At 42.0% G+C, this 22,232-nt stretch overlaps 1 protein-coding gene across 1 annotated transcript; it reads right to left on the bottom strand.

Annotated features, from left to right (window-relative positions):
- Positions 1-144: 144 nt before the first annotated feature.
- Positions 145-4,351, bottom strand: prrg4 (proline rich Gla (G-carboxyglutamic acid) 4 (transmembrane)). Its single transcript, XM_079466511.1, has 7 exons — positions 4,061-4,351; positions 3,725-3,834; positions 2,742-2,905; positions 1,997-2,024; positions 1,462-1,600; positions 1,185-1,361; positions 145-944 (listed from the first exon to the last, which is right to left on the bottom strand). Exons 2-7 carry the CDS (start codon positions 3,822-3,824, stop codon positions 917-919), a joined length of 636 nt encoding a protein of 211 aa, XP_079322637.1. The 5' UTR covers positions 3,825-3,834; positions 4,061-4,351; the 3' UTR covers positions 145-916.
- Positions 4,352-22,232: the final 17,881 nt, after the last annotated feature.

Here is a 22,232-nt window from a genome sequence, read left to right as displayed (position 1 = left end):
CTTGATAAATGCACTAAAGATTCAACCCTCACAAACCTGCCAAATTTCTGCATGGAATAACTTTTTGCAATAAACCAATAGGTGTATAGGCCTATACTTTATAAACACAATTGACAAACCTTAATACAACACTTGATACAGAAATAGTCAACAAGCACCAAAGTTTATTACAGGGTCTATTAATAGCTCATGATATCCTGATAATATCAAACAACAGCCACTATTTTATAAAAGACATGAAAACAATTTCCAGAAATCTCTGTTGGAACACGCAACTGTTAAATTAAAAGAAAAATCAAAGACATAAGCAACAGTTTATTTACCTATATACACAACGTCTAGTTCAAGACTGACGTGATCTTCATGACGTGAGACTAAGGAGGTAATCTTGTTTTTGGTTCGTGATCACAGAATTAGCAGGACATTTTAAAGAAAGCCCTGAAACAATCACTTTTAATCCTTCGATTGTATGCATGTATTTATTCCGAACATTTTAGAAGTCAAACTCTACGGTAAAAGGCATTTACAAAAAATTAAATTTTCTCCTTCATGAAAATCCCAGCATGTTAAATTAAAAGAAACCATGAGCAGTCTTTCAGTTTGTTACAATGATTAATATCAAAACCAGTTTTTCATTTTCAGTTTCAAATCATTACAAACAAAATTCAGAAGAACTTACAAAATAGAAACACAATCTAAGGCATTTGATTGAGAAAGTTATCTTGGATCTGGCCAGACTGTGATTTCATTGCTTCAAACTAATTGCCAGAGTTAGTGCTAAAAGCTGCGATGCATCTGTTTTCCTGTGAATTTCATTAGAAAGAAATACCTTTGGGGTAAACACACACATTTCCAGTTTATAAAGGAAAAAAAATACTGCTTATTCCATGATGATTCAGTTCGAGAAATGATGATGTCATCGTCGAAGGCTGCCTGGCCTGGAGCTGTGGATAGATATTACCAGAATAAGATAGCACAACATTTCGCAGGAATTAAACTGTAAAAGCATCAGTCCAAAATGATGTTTCCAAGTACAAACAGATAATTATGACATAAGAAACGGCTTTTCTTCAGCTAAAACATAAATTGTATTTAACTAGAAGAACCATTAAATGGGCAATTAAATTACACAATAAAGGTGTGATTACAATGACGCTGTGTTCATAAAGATTTATAATGATTACCCAGGATACGGAGGAGGTGGAGCATCATGTGGTCCAGTGATGGCAATGGCCTGCTCATAAGAAGGTAAACCTGTGCAGTCTTCTGAGAGTGGATGTGGAATAGGGTGTAGAGAGACCTCCTCCAGTCTCCGGATTACCACTGAGGCATTGCTTCTGGTGGATCGACGCCTGATGGACCTACAATTAAATGCCAAAACTTTGACAATTGCACAATGCAAATTGTAAAAAGCAAGTGTAAATAAATGTTTAGTTTGTGAATTTATTCTCACGTACTTACCCTCTAAAACCATAATCTTTATTTCTACCATGGCAGAAGTACCAGATGAGAAGGCCCACTATCACGATAAAGACTCCAGCTGAGATGATGCCCACCAGCAATGCTGTTACGTCCACTTTTGATTGAGATTCGCCTTTGTCTGTGAATCAAGAATATAAAGATTAATTGAATCAGACTTCATACATTTCAGCTATTAGGAGGATTCATAAATAGTAGGATAATTAAACACATAGAAAACACAGCTTGGACTAATAATCCAATGTAAAAGAAAAAAAAAAAACATCAAGTATTTGTCATTTATCAAGTGTTTTCTTTATCCAAATAAATACAACAAATAAAACAAATATGACACTTCAACAAACTGGTAATATGTTATGCAAAACAATCTGGGCGAACAGGCTTCTTTTTGCAGACAGTAGGAACATTTGACTGAGGGGATGAAACGTGTGTAACATTGAGAACTTGAAGTCATTACACAGATCTATTCCTGCTTTACTATAAAGAATAGCATTTGAAGAAGACTGATGAAACTTACCATCTGTATATTTCTTCCAAAAGGCATCCTGTCCAATAAAAAAGGAAATGAAATGTAAGCACAGTAATTTATGTCCAGATCTACACTTTTGTTTATTAATGTAGGCTTATTACTAACAGCTAATACAAAAATAGCACATATGCCACATAGGGAAGGGGACACTTACATTGCATTTTTGTTGTAATCTTTGCATTGCATTTTGTATATATTTTCACTAAACTGCGAGGATAATACTTATAAGAATTTGATATCTGATGTATCACAGCATCACGTCACAAACTCCACCTGTTTGGAATAGAACTTTCTATTTTCATCCAAACTAACCTGGCGCGATTTGTTCCCCACAGCATTTTGTGTGAAATGCTCATTTGTGTAGGCAGCAAAGTCTTTAAATTGTCGATGTCACAAATTTGCTGACATTTGACCTTGAAATCATGCAGAATCTATAATATTTCTTCCTCAAATAAATAAAAACATAATCCCTTTCAGCTTCAAATGATTCAGAATTGCACTTTTTCATGCAGACACAAACGTTAAAACCTTGATTTTACGTTACATCATATCTCGAAGTTGATGTGTGTTAGAGGACAGATTTCTAGTAATTGTTCACATCTGCCCAAAACCAACCCATGGGCAAGTACGTATGACAATGTCTTTCAGTTGGGAGTGGACGTGGCAGCCTGAATAATTATCATTCGCATGCTTTGTTATTCAATAATGCTTAATAATAATGGGATTACTCAACTGTATCAGCGGTATTCTCAAAGACTTCCCGAGCCTCCTCGTAATTGCATATCTCCTCTAAACACTCCCTCTCCAGATTACCTGGAGTGAAGATCTCGAAATCGAAGCGGTTGAACAACAGGTGCCGTCCTAAAAACGTGTTGGCCTCCTGGTCCAGAACAAACACTAAAAACACATCAGATGTTGCTGAAAACAATGTCACCCAATAATACATATGTGACCCTGGATCAGAAAACCAGTCTTAAATAGCACGGGAACATTTTTAGTAAAAGCCAAAAATACATTGTGTGGGTCAAAATTATAGATTTTACTTTTATGCCAAAAATCATTAGGATATTAAGTAAAGATCCTGTTCCATATAGATATTTTGTAAATTTTCAACCCAAAATATATAAAAACTTTATTTTTGTGAGTGGATGGCCTGCTAGTGCCTCGGATTAACAACTTCAAAGGCGATTTTCTCAATATTTAAATTTGTTGCACCCTTTACTTCCAGAGTTTTACACTCTTGTATCTCCACCAGATATTGTCCCATCTTAACAACCCATATATCAATAAAAAGCTTAACCATTCAGCTTTCAGTTGATGTAAAAATCTCCATTTCGAAAAATTTACCCATAAGACTGGTTTTGTTGACCATGGTCACATATTATCACATCATTGTTTTAATGATATCATTGACTTTCAAAACGTAATTGAAGTAAACATACTCAACTTTGTATAGAAGAGAAACCGAAATTACATAACGATATCATGGCGTCATAATAAACCTCAACAAAGACGTATCGCATCAGATCTTGGCATAAAGATGATGGCATCACTATGATGTGACTAACAAATAACCAATAACAAAATCATTGTTCTATCTGTTAAACAAACAGTTCTCTCAATTATACAGAACATAACACATGTGGTCATCCCCACTTTAATAACACAATGGCGCGTGTACTTTGATCTTGTGTCGTGTTTAACATCATTGCCCACCTTTACTGTCCTGATCAGACTCCGCGTTCAGGGGGTTTGTCGCACACGCACAGTGTCCACATGAAGTGAAATGACACAGCAGCAAAACAAACATGAGCATTTCTATTCAACTGTAGGGAAAAAAACACACATCAAACCCTTCAACAAAATGAAGCGTCGACACTGGTGCTAAATAACGTTAGCAAAACAACACGCCCTTGCGCTTTTCTGTCACGCGTCTAAAAATATAAACGTAGGTCAAAATGTTTCATTTTTTCTCAAATCAATGACATTCTATTTACATTCATACGCTGGTCGTCGTAATGTAATGAAAAGAATGCGAGGGAGGCGTCTTACCTTTGAACGTTTCTTTCCCAAGACTTGAGCTTTCAGCTTTTCCTCATATTAAGAGAGCACAGAAGGACATTCATGATTCCGACCGAAATGCCATTTGATGTTTTCCGGGAAATATAAGTTTCTGTTTACAAATCCGCGTGGCCTCGCCTCCTGTTGAGCAGCAGAACACCTGTTCCGAGCCTCAGACGTTACGAATCGATCGATTCGTATAAGCGAAAAGACAGCGATCAAACCATACTACGGTGAAGGCGGGTGTGGTATCCTGATATTTAAGTTATACTTTTGCACTTCCACTCCACACCACAAGAGGTGCAGTTGTTCAGCAGGTGTGTGTGGACCGGGGGAAGAAGTTACGTTTTTTTTTTTTTTTTTTTTTTTATTCAGTATTAACAATATAATACAACAACATCTGTTTTTGCCAGGGTTGACACATAAAATACATTACTAAAACAGGCGTACAAGACAAACAATAACCACAAAATAAAATACAAATAAATAAAAAGAGACCAAATTACATAAAGGGGTGCAAATTAAACATATTTAGAGAGTACAAGATCGGTCTTAATAGCCTTTCTATTTTTAAGACCTTTTACAGTGGTGTGATATTGTTTTAGCTCTGCTAAAAGGTGTTCAAAATTTGGCTTGGACTGTGCCCATTTTTTCTTATGAATATGGAATTTTCCTAAGACTAAAAACAATTGGACAAAAAAAGAAAAATCCTTATCTGTTCCACCATCATCAAAGTAAATAAACACATCTTTGCCACTCAATGTTAAAGTTTGTCCAGTTTTACATCTTATATAGTTTTCAACATCTCTCCAAAATATCTTACTGTATGTACAATCATAAAACAGATGACAAATTGTTTCATCATAATTACCACAAAAGGTACAGGAATATTCAATATCAATTTTAAATCTCTCTAAAGTTTTCTTTGCTGGGTATATTCTATGTACAATTTTATAAGACACCTCCTTTATTTTATTATTTAAGAGGAACTTGTCCCCAATTAACCACATTCTTTCCCATTTGATTTCTTCAAACTGAGAAGCCCAAAAGGATCTTGCTGCAGGAAGTGTTTTAGTGTGCATTAGATTCCTAATGTATTTGTTTGGGCATTGTTTGGTAGTGATGTCAATGTTGCCAAGGAAAATTTCTTGTTTAGTCAAATAACTGCCACTTACAAAAGTTGAATTATATTTTAAAATCTGAATGATATGTCTTGAGAAGTTACGTTGTTGCTGGATGCTCTGTAAAGCAAAGGAATAAAAACAACAGGGTCTGTCAGTACACGATCCGTTCCACCTGCACGATCCGTTCACGCATGCGCGTAATTACGTATTAGAAAACGTCTCGGTTACTTTCGTAACCTCGGTTCCCTGAGAAGCGGGAACGAGACATTGCGGAGACCGCATATGAAACTCCTCCTCTTTTTCACTTTTCCTGAAGTCCTATAGGATAACGCCAGTTAAAAAACTGGCCAATTGTCGCAAGACATGCACAGTATGCAAATACTGACGAATCTAGACAGTATAAATACAGTGCATGAGACGACAATACCTCAGAATCTACGATAGAACGCTTGACCAGAGATAAGCCGCGAACACGGCGTTCTCCGCAATGTCTCGTTCCCGCTTCTCAGGGAACCGAGGTTACGAAAGTAACCGAGACGTTCCCTTTCGAGAGCGGTCACTTCGACATTGCGGAGACCGCATATGGAACGGTAGTACAATCCCGCCGTGAGAGCTAGCAAAAACAGCCCGATAACTGGGATAACACGTACACAGTATGCGGAGCAGACAAACCAACCATTCGCGAGGTTGCCCCAAGCGTTAACCGCTGATTGGCTGAAACCGGCCTATGAGCTGCTAGATCACTGAGCACGCCAATGAACTGCTAGATTGGTCTTTTGTCGAATTTGCATATCCAAACCCAACGAATGCAGCGGGCTGCGCTGAACAGGGCAGACACCACAGCAGTAGAACCAGCACGGAAACCCGGGCGATATAATAGCGAATATAAGTACACCAAGCACAGTGTAAACAGCAATGCGGCAACAACTGTGTAGCACAATACATTACAAGGTAGAAGATAAGCTTAATCAGCACTCACCGAGAGGACTTGAGAAGCCAACGAGGACACATCCAATCTGTAGAACCTGGCGAAAGTATTCTGAGAAGACCAGCCAGCTGCACAGCATATGTCCTGAATAGATGTGCCCCTAGACCAGGCCCACGAAGAGGCGATAGCCCTAGTCGAATGAGCTCTGATACCGAAGGGGCAGTTCTGACCCTGGCTTTCGTACGCCAAGGTAATAGCGTCCACTACCCAGTGAGAGAGCCTCTGTTTTGAGACAGCCGAACGACTCGGAAGACAAGGCGGGCAAGGAAATGACCTGAGCTCTAAAAGGGGTAGACATGGACTTCGGCACATAACCCGATTTTGGCCGGAGAGTGACGCTGCAGTCGCCTGGCCCAAAACGAATGAAATCAGCGCCGACTGAGAGCGCTTGCAAACCCCTATGCGCTTAGCCGAAGCAAGGGCGAGAAGGAGAACGGTTTTTAGAGTGAGCTCTCTTACCGAAGCCGCGTCCAAAGGCTCAAAGGGGGGAGAAGAGAGAGCCTTCAACACCAGTGCTAAGTCCCAAGGTGGCACCGAAGGGGTTCGCGGGGGGAAAAGTCTCCTCGCTCCTCTGAGGAATCTGACCACCAGCATGTGCCTACCAATCGATTGCCCATCAACCGGGGAACGAAACGAGGCGATGGCCGCTACGTAAACCTTCAGCGTTGACGGGAGGCCGCCGCTGTCCAGCCTGTGCTGCAGGAAAGACAAAATATCAGACACGGGGCAAGACGCCGGGTCGATATTGTTGCTGCTGCACCATTTAGCAAACACCCCCCATTTTAGAGCGTATAAACGTCTGGTAGACGGCGCGCGAGACTCCGAAATAGTATCCAGCACACGCTGAGGGAGTGCAGTTAGAATCCCCGAAGCGGCCAGGCATGAAGGTTCCACAACTCCGGGCTGGGGTGCCAAATCGTGCCGTTCACTTGGGACAACAGGTCTCTCCTGAGGGGAATCCGCCACGGCGGTGCCGTCAACAACTCCCTCAGGTCCGGGAACCATGGTTGATTCGGCCAGAACGGAGCGACGAGAATCACCGACGCCGTCTCCTCTCTGACTTTGCACAGCACTAGGGGTAAAATCTTCACCGGAGGAAACGCGTAAAGCCGAACGGCCGGCCAACGCCCCGTCAGCGCGTCGCTCCCCATAGGGGAGTGGATCAGCGAGAAATACAACGGGCAGTGTGCGTTCTCGCTTGTCGCGAATAGATCCACCTCCGCTTTCCCGAAGCGTTCCCAAATTAACAGGACTGTGTCGGGATGAAGCCTCCATTCCCCGTGCTGAAGACCCTCCCTCGAAAGCATGTCCGCTCCGCGGTTCAGATGACCGGGGATATGCGCTGCTCTGATAGAGAGTATATGCCGATCCGCCCACAGTAGGAGATCCGCCGCCTGTTTGAAAAGAGCTCCGGAACGGATCCCTCCCTGGCGATTTATGTACGAAACCACGGACATGTTGTCGGTGCGAATCAGAACATGTTTCTGCTCCAGCCTCGACTGGAAAGTATGAAGAGCTAGAGACACCGCCTTTAGTTCCAAGCGATTTATGTGCCATTTCCTCAGAGACTGTGACCAAAGGCCGGATGCCGGCATGCCCTCGCACACCGCGCCCCATCCCGAGGACGATGCATCCGTCGTAACGACTGTGCGTCTCGTCACCAGCCCCAGGGGAACTCCCCGACTGAACATGCTCGGGTCGCGCCATGGACTCAGGGCGTCGAGGCAGCGGCGTGTAACCGGGACTCGCGCCTGGCCCGAGGACCATGCTCTCCATGGAACCCGAGCCTTCAGCCAGAACTGAAGCGGTCGCATGTGCAGAAGACCTAGGTGGCAGACCGCCGACGCCGATGCCATGAGACCCAAAAGCCTCTGGAACTCCCTCAGGGGAACAGACCGGCCCAGCCTGAGCAAATGTAGAGCTGAAGAGATGGACTCCGTCCTCTCTAGGGAGAGACGAGCGCGCATCTCCACTGAGTCGAAACATACCCCCAGATACGTTATAGACTGACTCGGCGTGAGTTTGCTCTTCTGCATGTTCACGCGCAGCCCCAGGGATGCCAAGTGACCAAGCAGCATCTGCGTGTGACCGATTAGCGCCTTCCGAGAGTGGGCTAAAATCAGCCAATCGTCCAGATAATTGAGAATGCGCATTCCGCTCGCTCTGAGAGGGGAAAGCGCCGCGTCCACGCACTTCGAGAATGTGCGCGGAGCTAATGCCAGCCCGAATGGGAGGACGGCAAATTGGTACGCTGAATCCTCGAATGCGAATCGCAGGAACCTTCGGTGGCGCTTGTTTATCTGAACATGGAAGTACGCATCCTTCAGATCTACGGAAACAAACCAGTCCCCGGGACGCACTTGTGCCAGGATCTGTTTTAGAGTTGTCATTCTGAACGCTCGCTTGTGAAGCGCTCGGTTGACGGGTCTCAAGTCCAGAATCGGACGCAGACCACCATCTCTCTTGGGCACTACAAAATACCGGCTGTAAAACCCGCTTTCCCGCTCGTTCGGGGGGACACGCTCGATCGCTCCCTTCGCGAGCAGGCTGCGGATTTCCTGCCTTAGCACAGGTGCGTTTTGCGCTGACGTAAGCGACGGGACCACACCGCTGAAGCGGGGAGGTCTGCGCCTGAACTGCAGGGAGTACCCGTGTTCTATCACGTTTAGCAGCCAAAGAGAGATGCCTGGGATGGCTTTCCACGCGTCCAGAAACAGACATAACGGCCGAATCTGATCGGGGGTTACCGTCATCGGACCGTTTAGGGTAGCGCGCTGGCCCAGCGAGGCTAAATGCACTGGCGGGAAAATATCTCGCGCGTGAGACTCCAGCGGTCCCTCGTCCACGGGAGCATCCGTGGACGAGGGAATGCTGGTTATAGTTGTGACTAGCTGCGGCTTCGCGCTGCACCGTGGCAGGGCAAGGGACGCAGCATTGTGTGTGTGAGGGGGAAAAAGCTCCTTCTGTGAACAGGTATGTGTTTTTATTGCATTCACACAAACAACACTTACAACATTGCAATAATCGCCCGCAACCGCGGGGGAAAACTGTTGCAAACAGCGGCGCTTTGGGTCCGCCGGCACGCTCACAGACTCTCTCCTCCTCTTCCCAGGTCCGTCAGGACGACGGCTTGGCAGCCGATGACGCTCCGCCGTCGTGGCGTGGACCTCTCTTCGGCCCGTACCTCTTCTTTGCTGGGCCCGCCCATTGTTTAGGACGGACGTCCGGTTCGCGACCTCGACTAGCCGGTGCGGGAGCCGCGTGCTGTTTGGCGGGTCTCTGCGAGGAGTGAGGCGCGGATGAAGAGCGGGCTCTCGGAGACGGTTGGTAAGAGCGTCGAGGCAGCACGTGACTCATGGCCTTGGCGCGCTTTTGCGCCTCACCAAAACGCTCTACTACCGACTCCACGACGTCACCAAAGAGGCCGGAGGGAGTGATCGGCGCGTTGAGCAGGGACTTACGATCGGCGTCCTTTAGATCCGCCAGCGTAAGCCACAGATGACGGTGGAGGACGACCATAAACCCCATAGATCTGCCGATAGCCTGGGCGGTGCGTTTCGTAGCCATCAGCGCGAAGTCGGTCGCTGCCCTCAGATCCCGTGTAGCGTCCGTCTCCAGGCTGCCGCTATCCAGCGACTGAAGGATCTTTGCCTGGAACACCTGCAGCACCGCCATAGTGTGCAAGGCGGAGGCGGCCTCGCCAGCGGACGCGTATGCCTTACCAGCGAGATGGGCGGTAAACCTGCACGGCTTCGAGGGCAGGCCTGGGTCCGAGCCCAGCGAGGTGGCGGAAGGGCACAAATGAGCGGCGAGGGTCTCCTCGACGGGTGGCATGCGCACGTAACCGTGGGCCTCGGCCCCGACCACGTGGGCAAACATGGCCGGCGTAGCAGCGTGGACGCGCGCCGACTGAGGTGCTGACCACGTCTTCACCACGTGCTCGTGGACATCTGGGAAGAACGGCGAACTCCTTTTCGACGTGGCCTGGCGGCGACTCGCCTGAAAGTACCAGGAGTCGAGCTTACTCTTCGCCGGCATCTCAGGTGGATCCCAGGTGATGTCGAGCTCGCTTACAGCTTTTTCGAGAACCCTGACGAACTCCTCGTGGAGGTCCGGGGTGCTCTCCGGATCGGGACGATCACGCTCCGATCCTGCCCAGTCCTTGTCCGAAGCTGATATGGACATGGAGTCATCGTCCTCCTCGACGCCGAAGAAAACGGCGTCCGCGATGGAAGGCGGAGGACGAAGGACCTCGTCGACTGGGGAATGAGGTGACGGCAGAGGACGGGGGCCCGGAGCCGGGTCGTCGCCGCCACCTCGTGGAGTGGGTGGACTCACCAGCGGCTCGTTGGCGGCGGTGAGCCTCGACCCTAAGAGTCCACGAGCAATGTTCCTGCGAGTCCTCAAAACACGCGCCGGCAGGTCCGCACAGTGCGCGCAATCGGACTCGCAGAGTGCATCCTCCGCATGGGCAAGGCCCAGGCAGGCAATGCAGTGCTCGTGAGTATCCTGCGGGCCAATGGGGCCCGCGCAGAGACGACAGAAAGAAGCCATCGGATGCGGTGAAAGAAGTATCCAGTTGCGTCTTCAACGATGGCAGCGTGAAAAAGAAGATTCTGAGGTATTGTCGTCTCATGCACTGTATTTATACTGTCTAGATTCGTCAGTATTTGCATACTGTGCATGTCTTGCGACAATTGGCCAGTTTTTTAACTGGCGTTATCCTATAGGACTTCAGGAAAAGTGAAAAAGAGGAGGAGTTTCATATGCGGTCTCCGCAATGTCGAAGTGACCGCTCTCGAAAGGGAACGTCATGGTTTTCCTACACTATTTGTACCGTGACGCAGGCGATGAAACGTTTGACGGCAGGCGGCACAACTGGCGGCATATTCTTTGTTTACGTTTTGAAATGTCGCTTCCGTTACCATGATTACGACGTGTTTATGTGGTTGCCAATCCAAAATAATAGAGTTGTTACATGAACATAGATGATTTTGGTTTCATGTGGAATAAAGTATTTTTATCGACTGCAAATCTTCAGTTTCATCCAAACTCCATTTTGCGATTCATTGTATCATGTCTATTAACCTTACCGTGTTTCGATCTAAGGTCAGTAGTATTGTCAAAGACAGTTTGTGTCGTTTTTTAAATTAAAATCTGATAATACTAGTTGACTTTATGTAGTAATTTATTAGTATGGGCCTATATATAGGCTAATATATCTATCCATTTAATCTAAATTAGTAAAATAATCCCTTCAATGTCGTTTACAGAAGCCAATAAGGAACATAACACGCATGTCTAACTAGACTGTAGTTCTTTCTTCATGTAAATTATAAAGTCAGGGGAAACATTACAGTATTTCAAACTGACTTGACAGAACCCATAGTGAAATGAGACCAGGTGGAACGAAGCGAAGTAAATTGAGTATTGTATTTTATTTAACAGTAAAAAATATAAATAAAGTAAAACAAAGCTGCGCAAGCGTGGAACAGATCGTGCAGTGTCGTAAATCGTCGCAAAACAAAATCTTAATTTGCGCATGAGCGGTTTCTACAACGTCGTTGTGCGCATGCGTGAACGGATCGTGCAGGTGGAACGGATCGTGTACTGACAATCCGACGTGATTGGAGAAAAGGGGCATTTAGAAATATTGTAAAACTCGGGGATTGACCGAAAATCGGGACGTGACAACTTTAAACTTCAACACACTGTCGACAGAATAAGATAAGGTAAGCAGAGACCTGTTTAAACAAACTTCTGCAGATTGAATATTCCAAATTTATGTGTTGAGTTTGAAGTATATCCGTACCATTGATTACGAATTAGAAATTGGTGATATTTGTTGATCAGAATAAAATAATATTTTTGATATTATATTACGGGGTAACCAGGCCCGCGTTACTGCGGTAAAGTTGGTTTCATATTCGGACATTCGGACTTCCGCTTTCAATAGCTTTGTTAATATACATTTTAAATTTGCAATTACATTTAATTATAATTCCCGATTGTTATAAACATTACCTCCAACATTGTTGTCTGCAGAAGTTGATGTTTTAAAAAGGCTGAAAACACGTTCACCTCTATGGAATGATGTGACGTCATCCGCCTCAGAGGGACCATCTACAAATTTCATGACATTCATGGCAACTGGTTAAAGACTATATTAAGATTTAAAAAAAACATCTGACTCTCATTTTACGTACCAGAGCATGTTGAAAAAATGTGATACATGTAATATTTAACAATTTCATAAACATTTTGTGCCTTAGATGTTAAATGGATACTATTACTGTGTTGATTACAGTGTTTTCTTCAATTACAGATTATCCAGTTCATTAGCTTTTGAAATAAATGAATGGCTGCTTTAAAAAGGGTTGGGAAGTCTTTGTTTCACCCTTACAAACTCAATCCAACACTTTAATTCGAGTTTATATGATTGTGTTGGTTTCACACCTATTGCTGACTTTTTGAATGGGTTTTCCCATAGACACACCACTCACTTCAATAGAATTTAAAATGATGGTCTTTTCCATGCAGAACGAGTTGCAGAACATTATTCTAAGCACAACGAACTCAATCCAACACTTTAATTCGAGTTTATATGATTTTGGTGGTTTCACACCTATTGCTGACTTTTTGAATGGGTTTTCCCATAGACACACCACTCACTTCAATAGAATTTAAAATGATGGTCGTTTCCATGCAGAACGAGTTGCAGAACATTATTCTAAGCACAACGAACTCAATCCAACACTTTAATTACAGAACTCAAATTTACTTTAAAATTTTATTAGGGTTCATGTATTATGTAGCTTACATGTTTCTAGGTTTAGACATGTTCATTGTACACTTGCATTACCAGGCAGAAATTAATAATAGGTTTCAAGGTCATGAATATGAACCATTCCAACGACGAAGGAAAGTAACTTTCATCCAGCAGTCCAGCAACAACCACCATACAGCCTTTGTTAAAAACCTGTCCATATAACTTTTTATATTTACCTTATAAATGTTCAGTCATTACATTTTTGTACTGTAGTTATTTTATTAATTTAGTAATTGAAGTTAAGGTGCAAATATCCAAGTCATCTCATAACTTGATTACTCAAGTTAAGAGCACTGTAGATCTACAACGTTTTTTAAGTGCTACTTAAGTTACGATGCTTTTGAAAGACTGTAGGTATATGTCGAAGATAATTAGTACGATTGATTTTACGATCTGCTTATCCTTTTGTAAAAATGCAGCCCAGTTCAAAGCTTTTAAAATAAAGTAGACTACTGACTTCGACTGAACCAAATTGAAAAAAATTTTTACTCTTAAGATACTTCAACTCTTTTATTCATAATTAGTTGATGTATGTATGAAGTTGTGTTATATTAGTTTCTTGAATTATATTATTCAGAGCTGAATAATTCATAATTCATAATTTTTGGAAAAAAACTTCAAATGTCAAGCATATTTAAAGCTCTTTGTACTGTTCATGTTTTTGGAACTTATGTTCAATAAAACAACCCAATTTAAATTAAGTTGAAACCATTCATGACAATGTGTGTCATATTCTGATTTCACTTAAAATGTCGGTAATGAGTCTCTATACCTAATGGTCTTGATTAATTAATCCCTATATCCTGATTAATTTAATGTTCTATCCTGTTTGATTTAAAATCGGTTTTATAATATGATGGATTCAATCCCAAGGACAGTTAACAAATATTGAAAACATCACTTAATGCAAAAAATACATTACAACAATGTAAACGATATCCAGTCTGTTTATTCAACACCATTTAGGCATTTTCAGTGTAGCTCTTTTTGCCATTTCAAAACAATCATTTTGAAACAAAACAATATTTAGCATAACAAATACATATCAAATTAAACACACCTATAGGCACATTTCACAAAACCATTGTTGGTCTTTTGTTGGGACCACTATCTCAAGACAATCTACGTGGTACCACCTCTGGCACAATTCACATTGAATCTGGAACAAAAGATATGTTACATTTGTTTAATGTTTCAAGCACTTTCATTTTCATCAGTGAAATCATAAATTACCCAAACGCAGTGATTTTGTGGTTGAGGTCTGTCTTTTTGTCCACAGATAGAACAATATTCATCCCTTGACACTGCAATTGTTAAAATGAAGATAAGGTTATCATTTTAATACATAAATGGTCGGTCCAAGAAATACAAAAAAGACATTAAAAAGTTGAAATACCTGATGCTAGTAAAATTTCTTTTGCAACATTTCTCCTGCAGTGGGACAGCCAGTCCCTGCTGGGATCTATATTAATGCTTTCTGGAATTTTCGGAAAGTCTTCTACAACCTGCCTGGCCATCTACTCAAAGCAAGGAAATCTCAGTAAATTTATGTGGAAAAAGAAGAAAAAAGTATATGACTATTTTCAATACCTGCATCACAAACACACCACAGCTGCAACCATCTTCCTGAAAAGTATGTTTTATTGATGCAGGCTGCCATTTGGTGTCTACCCAGTCTTCTTTTCCATGCTGATTTCTCCTCATTTTAAAGTACTCCCTTTTGTTGGAGAAATACAATGGGTGATTTAGGTTTTAAGCAAAGTCCCAAAGAGACCAAAAACACACTGTCAATTGTTATAACAGTGTAGAAAAGTTACATGTTGTTTGAAAGGCTAATACCCAAATTTTTCACACGCCTCTGTGGCTGCCTCTAGTTCATCATTTCCATATTGAGGGTCAACCACAAATATTTGTTTTGATACAGCATGAAGATACTAAAATAAAACAATACATAATTATTGGCAGAAACATTACTTTTTGGAATGTAATCATGTCTAATACATGATTTAACGCAAACAAGATATTTATCTTGTACTTACCACAAACCTCCAGTGGTTATTGTTCACATTGACAGCAGTGATTACTCCATCATATTTCTCAAAGTCAACCTGCATGACATTCACAAATACAATAAATGTATTTATGTGAGTGTGGCATTGTTTTAACATCCTGGTGGGGACCTAAACCTGATTGCACACCAACCAATGGGGACTTTTGTCAATGTGGGGACCTAAATTGAAGTCCCCATGGGCAATTTCTTTTTTTATAAATCATACTGAACCACAATTTTACAAACCTTTAAAAAGCTAAATTTTGTCTATGATATTAAGGTTTAGGGAATAAAATATACAGTTTGTGTAGTCTAAAAATCATTACACCTGGACTATTCCCACAGATATAATACACCAGGCGTGTGTGTTTGTGCACTCACTTTTCGGAGTCCTTGTCGTGCCATCTGCTCTCTTGGGCCATTTATAATTGCACCAGTAGTGTAATGACAGAGCAAGTACAGTTTTGCAGATGCACCCTTTGCATTAAGAATTGCTCGAAGATAACAATCAATAGTCTGAAAGTACAAACATGCAAATTATAATTCAACAATTTACATCAGTTTGTAAATTGCACATACATTTATTCTTTTTGGCATTCATATTTCATTCCTGATCGACATACCTCTCCAAATAACCACTTATCGGGCTCCAATGTTTGGAACGCAGTATGATGTAACAGGTACTCCAGTTTTTCATCAGGGGACCTCAGAATGGCAACAAGCTAATTTGTAGAGGGTTCTGTTCATAGCATGTCAACCTGCAATAACATTTGCTTTTTTAATTACTTGACATAAATGTAAACTTTTAAACCTGTATACTACATTTAATTAAGGAAAGTCTTACCTCATTTTCTACATCTTTCTCTGCAGTTCTATAGTTCCATTTTGAACCTGTTGCCTCGCTCTTTTTCGGGGCCTTTTTACACTTCTGGGTTTTCTGTGGAACTGGTATGGTCTGTGGTGCTGAAAAGTATTTTGATTTTTTACCCGTTGTTTGGTTTACCTTTTTTTTCATCCATTTTTCCTGTGAATGACGGATATCCATTGGTGGAAGAGGCTTTAGCAATAGATTTTCTGAAAGGTTGTGTTGAATTATGTGCTCAGTGTACCTTGTTTGGAGGGAGGAATGCATTTTTCGGATGAATGTTCCAGGTCTGAACTTTTTCTTTGATTTCAGGATGGTATGTTTGACCAATCCAAACCACTTTTCAACATGGCAGTTAGTGTTTCTTGTTTTGTGTACTTGTGTTTGTGGCATGTCTTTTGGACCATGTGATGCAAATTGTGGATGACCTATCAGTAAACCACTCCACACAGGAAAAATGGCAAGGTAATGCCCAATGAGCACATCGATGACACCGGGACAAAAGTATGGATTGTTGTCCTGAGGATAAGATGTCTCACTTGCTGCCTGTTCTGTGGCCTCTTCTAGTATGTTTCTGAAATATGGTATGAATGGTCGACAATTGTAGTAGCATTTGTTTGGTCTTCACAGCCCCATTTTTCCCGGTCTCCAGTTTCACTTCTTGGGGTGTAGCAATTATGTGTTCAAGATTTTTCAGGCTTTTCTTGACATTTTCATTGCTCTGTGGAGTTGTCAGGACAGTACACAGTGCTCTAAAGATGTGTTTTGTTTCAGCCAGTGAACAGGCATTCTGCAGTCTAGCAAATGCAAATGTGACGAAGTCTCTTAGCCCTTGGTCATCGGTTTGCTTTGATATTGCCTGTCTGACTGCTTTGATGATGTGAGCGGAACATATGTGCAGCACAGTGTAAGGCTTGATGTTGTCCTGTGTTTTTCTGCCTGTGCAAAGGTCAAAAGCTCTTTCCAGGTAGGATGTGATTTTCTCCCCGTTGAAAGCTATCAGAACACTTTGCATGAGAGCCCAACTGTAGTCTGTCTCAACCAGGTGGATGTGAATTTTTGTGTATTTGGACAGATGCATTGTAAATTGCATGAGCCAAAATGTAATTGGAGGTACGGAATGATCATTTGACAGCATTTCACACACTGGCAAAGGGGGTGCATCACGACCCCTTCCTGGAAGAGTGAGTGCATAGTACAATACTTGCTTTGGTTGATCTGCAATTTTTGAGACCACTCCTCCAGTTGCATCGAGATACAGGGACACAGGAAGCCTCCTGCGTAAGTGCTCCACAAGAACACTCATTCCAAGCTCAGTCTACATATGAACACCAAAAGGGTCCAGGCTGAAATGCTGGATGTATCCAGGTAATTTGAAATATCTGGTGTCAACTTCCCTTAGTAAGCCTTGGAGGAGATGCATTTCCAGTAACACATCAGTGTGCAGTTGCTTCTTTTTCCTAACTTCCGATGTGATAACCTTCAAAACATTCCTGTTGAGGCAGCTGGACATATTACCAGACAAAAGTTCTGCTCTTTGTGTGGTTTTTAGTGTTTTATAGAAATGGTGGCTGGGTCCATGCATAATAGCTCTAGCCAGCTTTCCTCTTTTGAGGTTTGTTGCTGGCCTAAACTTTCTCTCACTAACTTTGTGCTTTATTTCTCCACTTTGAATGACAAATATATTCACCATTTTGCACAATCTGTTTGGCTTGTTTTCCAGGCTGAAGTTATATTTTGCGTGGCATGATGGGAATTTGCAAACAGCCACAATGTGTAAATAAGGACTGTTTCTTTTCCTGCTGTGGGCAGCTTTTATGTTTTGATATTTAAAAGACAGAGTGTAACAGGGATTTTTGGTTTTAAATGCCTTGTACACATAGTGGGTTCAGGGTGGCCTTAATTTTGTGGAACCTATTGAAGGTCTTATTTTGTGCCATTCTTTTCTAACAAGGGTGATGGTAAACTTTTTACGCACCTTCGGTACTGTCCTCCAAACATCTCCCCCTTGTGCATCCTCGCCCGTTTCACTTGCTTCTTCCGGGTCCACACTGGAATTCTCTGGGCCAATGTGATTTAGATCTCTATTATCTGTTACACTCTCTTCTTCCAATTCCACTTGGTTCTCCTCAGAGTCTCCCTTTTGTTGTGCATCTTCCCCTGTTTAACGTACTTCTTCCAGGTCCACAGTATAATCCTCTGGGCCAATGTCGTTTAGATCTCTTTCATCCATTGCACTCTTTGTTTTTAAATTCCCGCTGTTCTCCTCCAAGTCCAGGTTAGTTTGGACAATATCTCCCTCTGTGTCCTCTTTCCAATTCATAACGTTGTCTATGGAAGATCAGATTGAACAGTAAGTGTATATTCATGAATTCTTTCACATAATAATTAGCCATTTATGGTCAGCCCTGGTTGTTGTGTAAATTAAATTTAATATAAATAATGAAATAAATAGTACAAATGTATATAAAAGTGTGGTGAGGAAACAAAAATGTTTTGAACTGTAATCACTATGTCCATGGTTAATGCATGATGCTTTGTTTAAATTAAATCATGGATACTATATTTAAAAGGTTTAAAGTGTATTCCGTACAGACACAGTCCATGATCCTTTGTTTAAGGTGAGACCGGGTATTGTAAGATTCTTAAAACAATTGAATGAATTATTGCTTAAAAAAATAAGTTTGGCCACAACTAAAGTGTCCTAACATGTTCAGGTCCACTGGAGACAAGTGCAATTGTATTATATAAATATAGCTGCAAGCAGCAATTATCGGGTTTCGAGAGGTTTAGGTAAGTAAACGTCGACCAGTCTCAGGGATGGCAAACTAACATGTCCACAATCGACAATACAACCCCACACCCAGCAAAATGAGTCAAAGGGTCAGCATTGGCTCATACAGACCGAGGCATGAGCACACACACATGCACATATAGGACATAGATTACATTTTTTCATATCAAGTCATTCGGACAATTCAGTAGCGAGACTCACGTTATCAGGATAAATTAGTCAAATCCATTTCAGAAATGGCCCTAACACACATCCTCAATGAATGATAGGCCTTTAGACCCAGAATTTTGACTTAGGTGATCAGTAACGGTCTATGCAGACTATGCATGCTTACAAAGACATGTATGAAAAGCCCATTTGAATGAATATTTCGCCTTTTGGACTTTTATGAAGGCATGCCTCTTCTGATGAGCATGCTTGTTTTGAGTCATAATATGTATAATACTACTTAATTGCAAGTCAGTTGGATTATTTATTAAGGAGTAGCAACCTTTAACGTACATTATTCACGTTAATATAAAAAAGGACCCTGTAATGGTCACAACAAAAAAAACTCAACATGTTTTTAATCATTGTTGGCCTAGAGAGTCCAGAGAATTGTACTATGGTGGAAATTTTGAAATTGCTTGAAAATCAAAGAACTAGTTTGCAAAAGTACGATTTTAACATCATCAGCAATAACTCCTGAACCGTTTGATTGACATCAATAGATCAAGAGGCAAATTTGTTCAGAATGAGAAGAGCTATCATATGATATCAATAGTTTGTCTGTTTGTCAACTGTCACGTGATACACAATTGTTTAAGTAATGAAATACGCGTCAATTTAGCCATTTTTACTGGTCTAGCGCCACCTAGTGTCCAAACGCCACCTTCTTTTGTAGGTGACCTCGGATTGATGGTCTACACATATGTTCCAAGCCCCATGATGATGTGTTAATCCGTTCTGGATTTATGGCCATTTTAATGTGATAGGCTCCAACCAGTTCAGTTTTTGGCCTTCCCTACCGTGTATGAAAACAAAGTTCAACATTTTTTCAATGATTATTTACATTCACACTCCACAGAAATCATCTGCATTGGTTTGGTTCCGATCGGTTGAAAAACCAAGGACTAGTTCGCGAAAGTAGATTTTTGACATCGTCAACGATAACTCACGAACCGTTTGATCGACAGAAGCGTGTCCAGAGGCAAAGTTGTTCAGAATGAGAAGAGCTATCATATGACGTAAATAGTTTGAGTATATGTCAAATGTCACGTGATACACAATTGTTTATGCGCTCTAAAACCGTTACTTCGCCCCCCGGTGGCCGAATGAGTTCATATTTCTTACAGACCTTCAGGACCACGAGTCGAACAAGCTCAGCGAGTGTCGTTTCGATCGGCCCCCGTTAACCCTGTCTAATGAGTGCTCAAAATTCATTGGCCGATGGCGGCCATGTTTTTTGAGAAACGTCAAAGTCCTTTTATACAGTCACGGAGCATGACACAAAGACACATCATACCAAATAATAAGTCGATCGGGCAAACGGTTGCATAGTTATAGCCCTTTTCGAGTTCTTTGCTATTATAGCGCCACCTAGTGGCCAAACACCGAGTCTTTTTTATTGTGACCCCGGGCTAAGGGTCTACATATACGGTCTAAGCCCCGTGAAGATAGCTCAAACGGTTCACGAGTTAGGGTCATTTGAGTGAAATAGGCTACTTCCGGTTCAGACGTTTTGATGCCCCCTAGCGACCCTGAATCGAAATTTCAACTTCCTTTTATGATTATTCATATTCACACTCCACAGAATTCATCAGCGTTGGTTTGGTTCCGATCGGGCAAAAATCCAGGGACTAGTTCATTTTTTTTTTTTTTCATAAAATGCAAATTAGCGGAAAAATTTGCATACCGGAAATGAAATCGGAGATAGCCATTTTTTAAGTTTGGAGCCAAGGATTCCAATGACACCAAACACTTTGTTGTGCGACATCCGGTTTACGAGTATTGAGCCCAAACGCATTGGCCATCGCTATAGCGCCACCTATGGGGCGATTTGGCTGGTTCACTGTATCTGAGTAACCTGCACAGATACAACCAATTGACAAAGTGTCGAGTTTCTACGACTTACGGTTTGGGCTGGGCGACGCGTTTTATGGCGGAATAATAATAATAAGAAGAAGAAGAATAAATATAACTGCAAGCAGTAATAACGGGTTTCTCGTCATCTGAGCCATCCAAGCCACTGTGACATCATTGAACAGGCTCAGGGGGCATGCCCCAACACACCCAAAACAGATCAAAGTCCTAGACACACAGAAAACTACAGGATTAAGCAGCAATCCTCGGGTAGATGAGACGGGAATCACGCGAAGCTCATAAGTGTGCGGTCTCAAACATTCCTTCAGGGTTCTTCATATGTATTATACTACTTAATTGCAAGTCAGTTGGATTATTTATTAAGTAGTAGCGACCTTAACCGTACATTCTTCACGTTAATATCATAAAGGACCCTGTAATGGTCACACAATAAAAAAAACTCAACATGTTTTTGGTCATTATTGACCCAGAGAGTCCAGAGAATTGTACTGTGGTGGACATTTTGAAATTGCTTGAAAATCTAAGAACTAGTTAGCAAAAGTAAGTTTTTAACATCGTCACCGATAACTCGTGAACCGTTTGATTGACATCAATGGATCAAGATGCAAAGTTGTTCAGAATGTAGAGGACTATCATATGATATCAATAGTTTGTTTGTATGTCAAATGTCACGTGATACACAATAGTTTAAGTAATGAAATACGCGTCAATTTTGCCATTTTTACTGTTTTAGCGCCACCTAGTGTCAAAACGGCACCTTCTTTTGTAGGTGACCTCGGAGTGATGGTCTACACATATGTTCCAAGCCCCATGATGATGTGTTAATCCGTTCTGGATTTATGGCCATTTTAATGTGATAGGCTCCGCCCAGTTCAGTTTTTGCCCCCCACTACCGTGTATGAATATAAATTTCAACATTTTTTTCAATGATTATTTACATTCACACTCCACAGAAGTCATCTGCATTGGTTTGGTTCCGATCGGTTGAAAAACCAAGGACTAGTTCGCGAAAGTAGATTTTTGACATCGTCAGCGATAACTCACGAACCGTTTGATCGACAGAGGCGCGTCCAGAGGCAAAGTTGTTCAGAATGAGAAGAGATATCATATGATGTAAATAGTTTGAGTATGTGTCAAATGTCACGTGATACACAATTGTTTATGCACTCTAAAACCGTTACTTCGCCCCCCGGTGGCCGAATGAGTTCATATTTCTTACAGACCTTCAGGACCATGAGTCGAACAAGCCCAGCGAGTGTCGTTTCGATCGGCCTCTGTTAACCCTGTCTAATGAGGGCTCAAAATTCATTGGGCGATGGCGGCCATGTTTTTTTGAGAAACGTCAAAGTCCTTTTATACAGTCACGGTGCATGACACAAAGACACACCATACCAAATAATAAGTCGATCGGGCAAACGGTTGCGTAGTTAT

The sequence above is a fragment of the Barbatula barbatula genome (genome assembly GCF_947034865.1).
Source record: "Barbatula barbatula genome assembly, chromosome: 10".
NCBI classification, from domain to species: Eukaryota; Metazoa; Chordata; class Actinopteri; order Cypriniformes; family Nemacheilidae; genus Barbatula; species Barbatula barbatula.
This window is presented reverse-complemented; position numbering and strand designations above follow the sequence as displayed.

Coding starts and splice junctions, on each gene's coding strand:
- prrg4 (XM_079466511.1), bottom strand. CDS start 3,824: ATGCTCATGTTTGTTTTGCTGCTGTGTCATTTCACTTCATGTGGACAC. Junction 2,906..3,724: donor GTCTGATCAGGACAGTAAAG/GTGGGCAATGAT, acceptor ATGTGTTTTTAG/TGTTTGTTCTGGACCAGGAG. Junction 1,601..1,996: donor TTGGAAGAAATATACAGATG/GTAAGTTTCATC, acceptor CTTGATTCACAG/ACAAAGGCGAATCTCAATCA.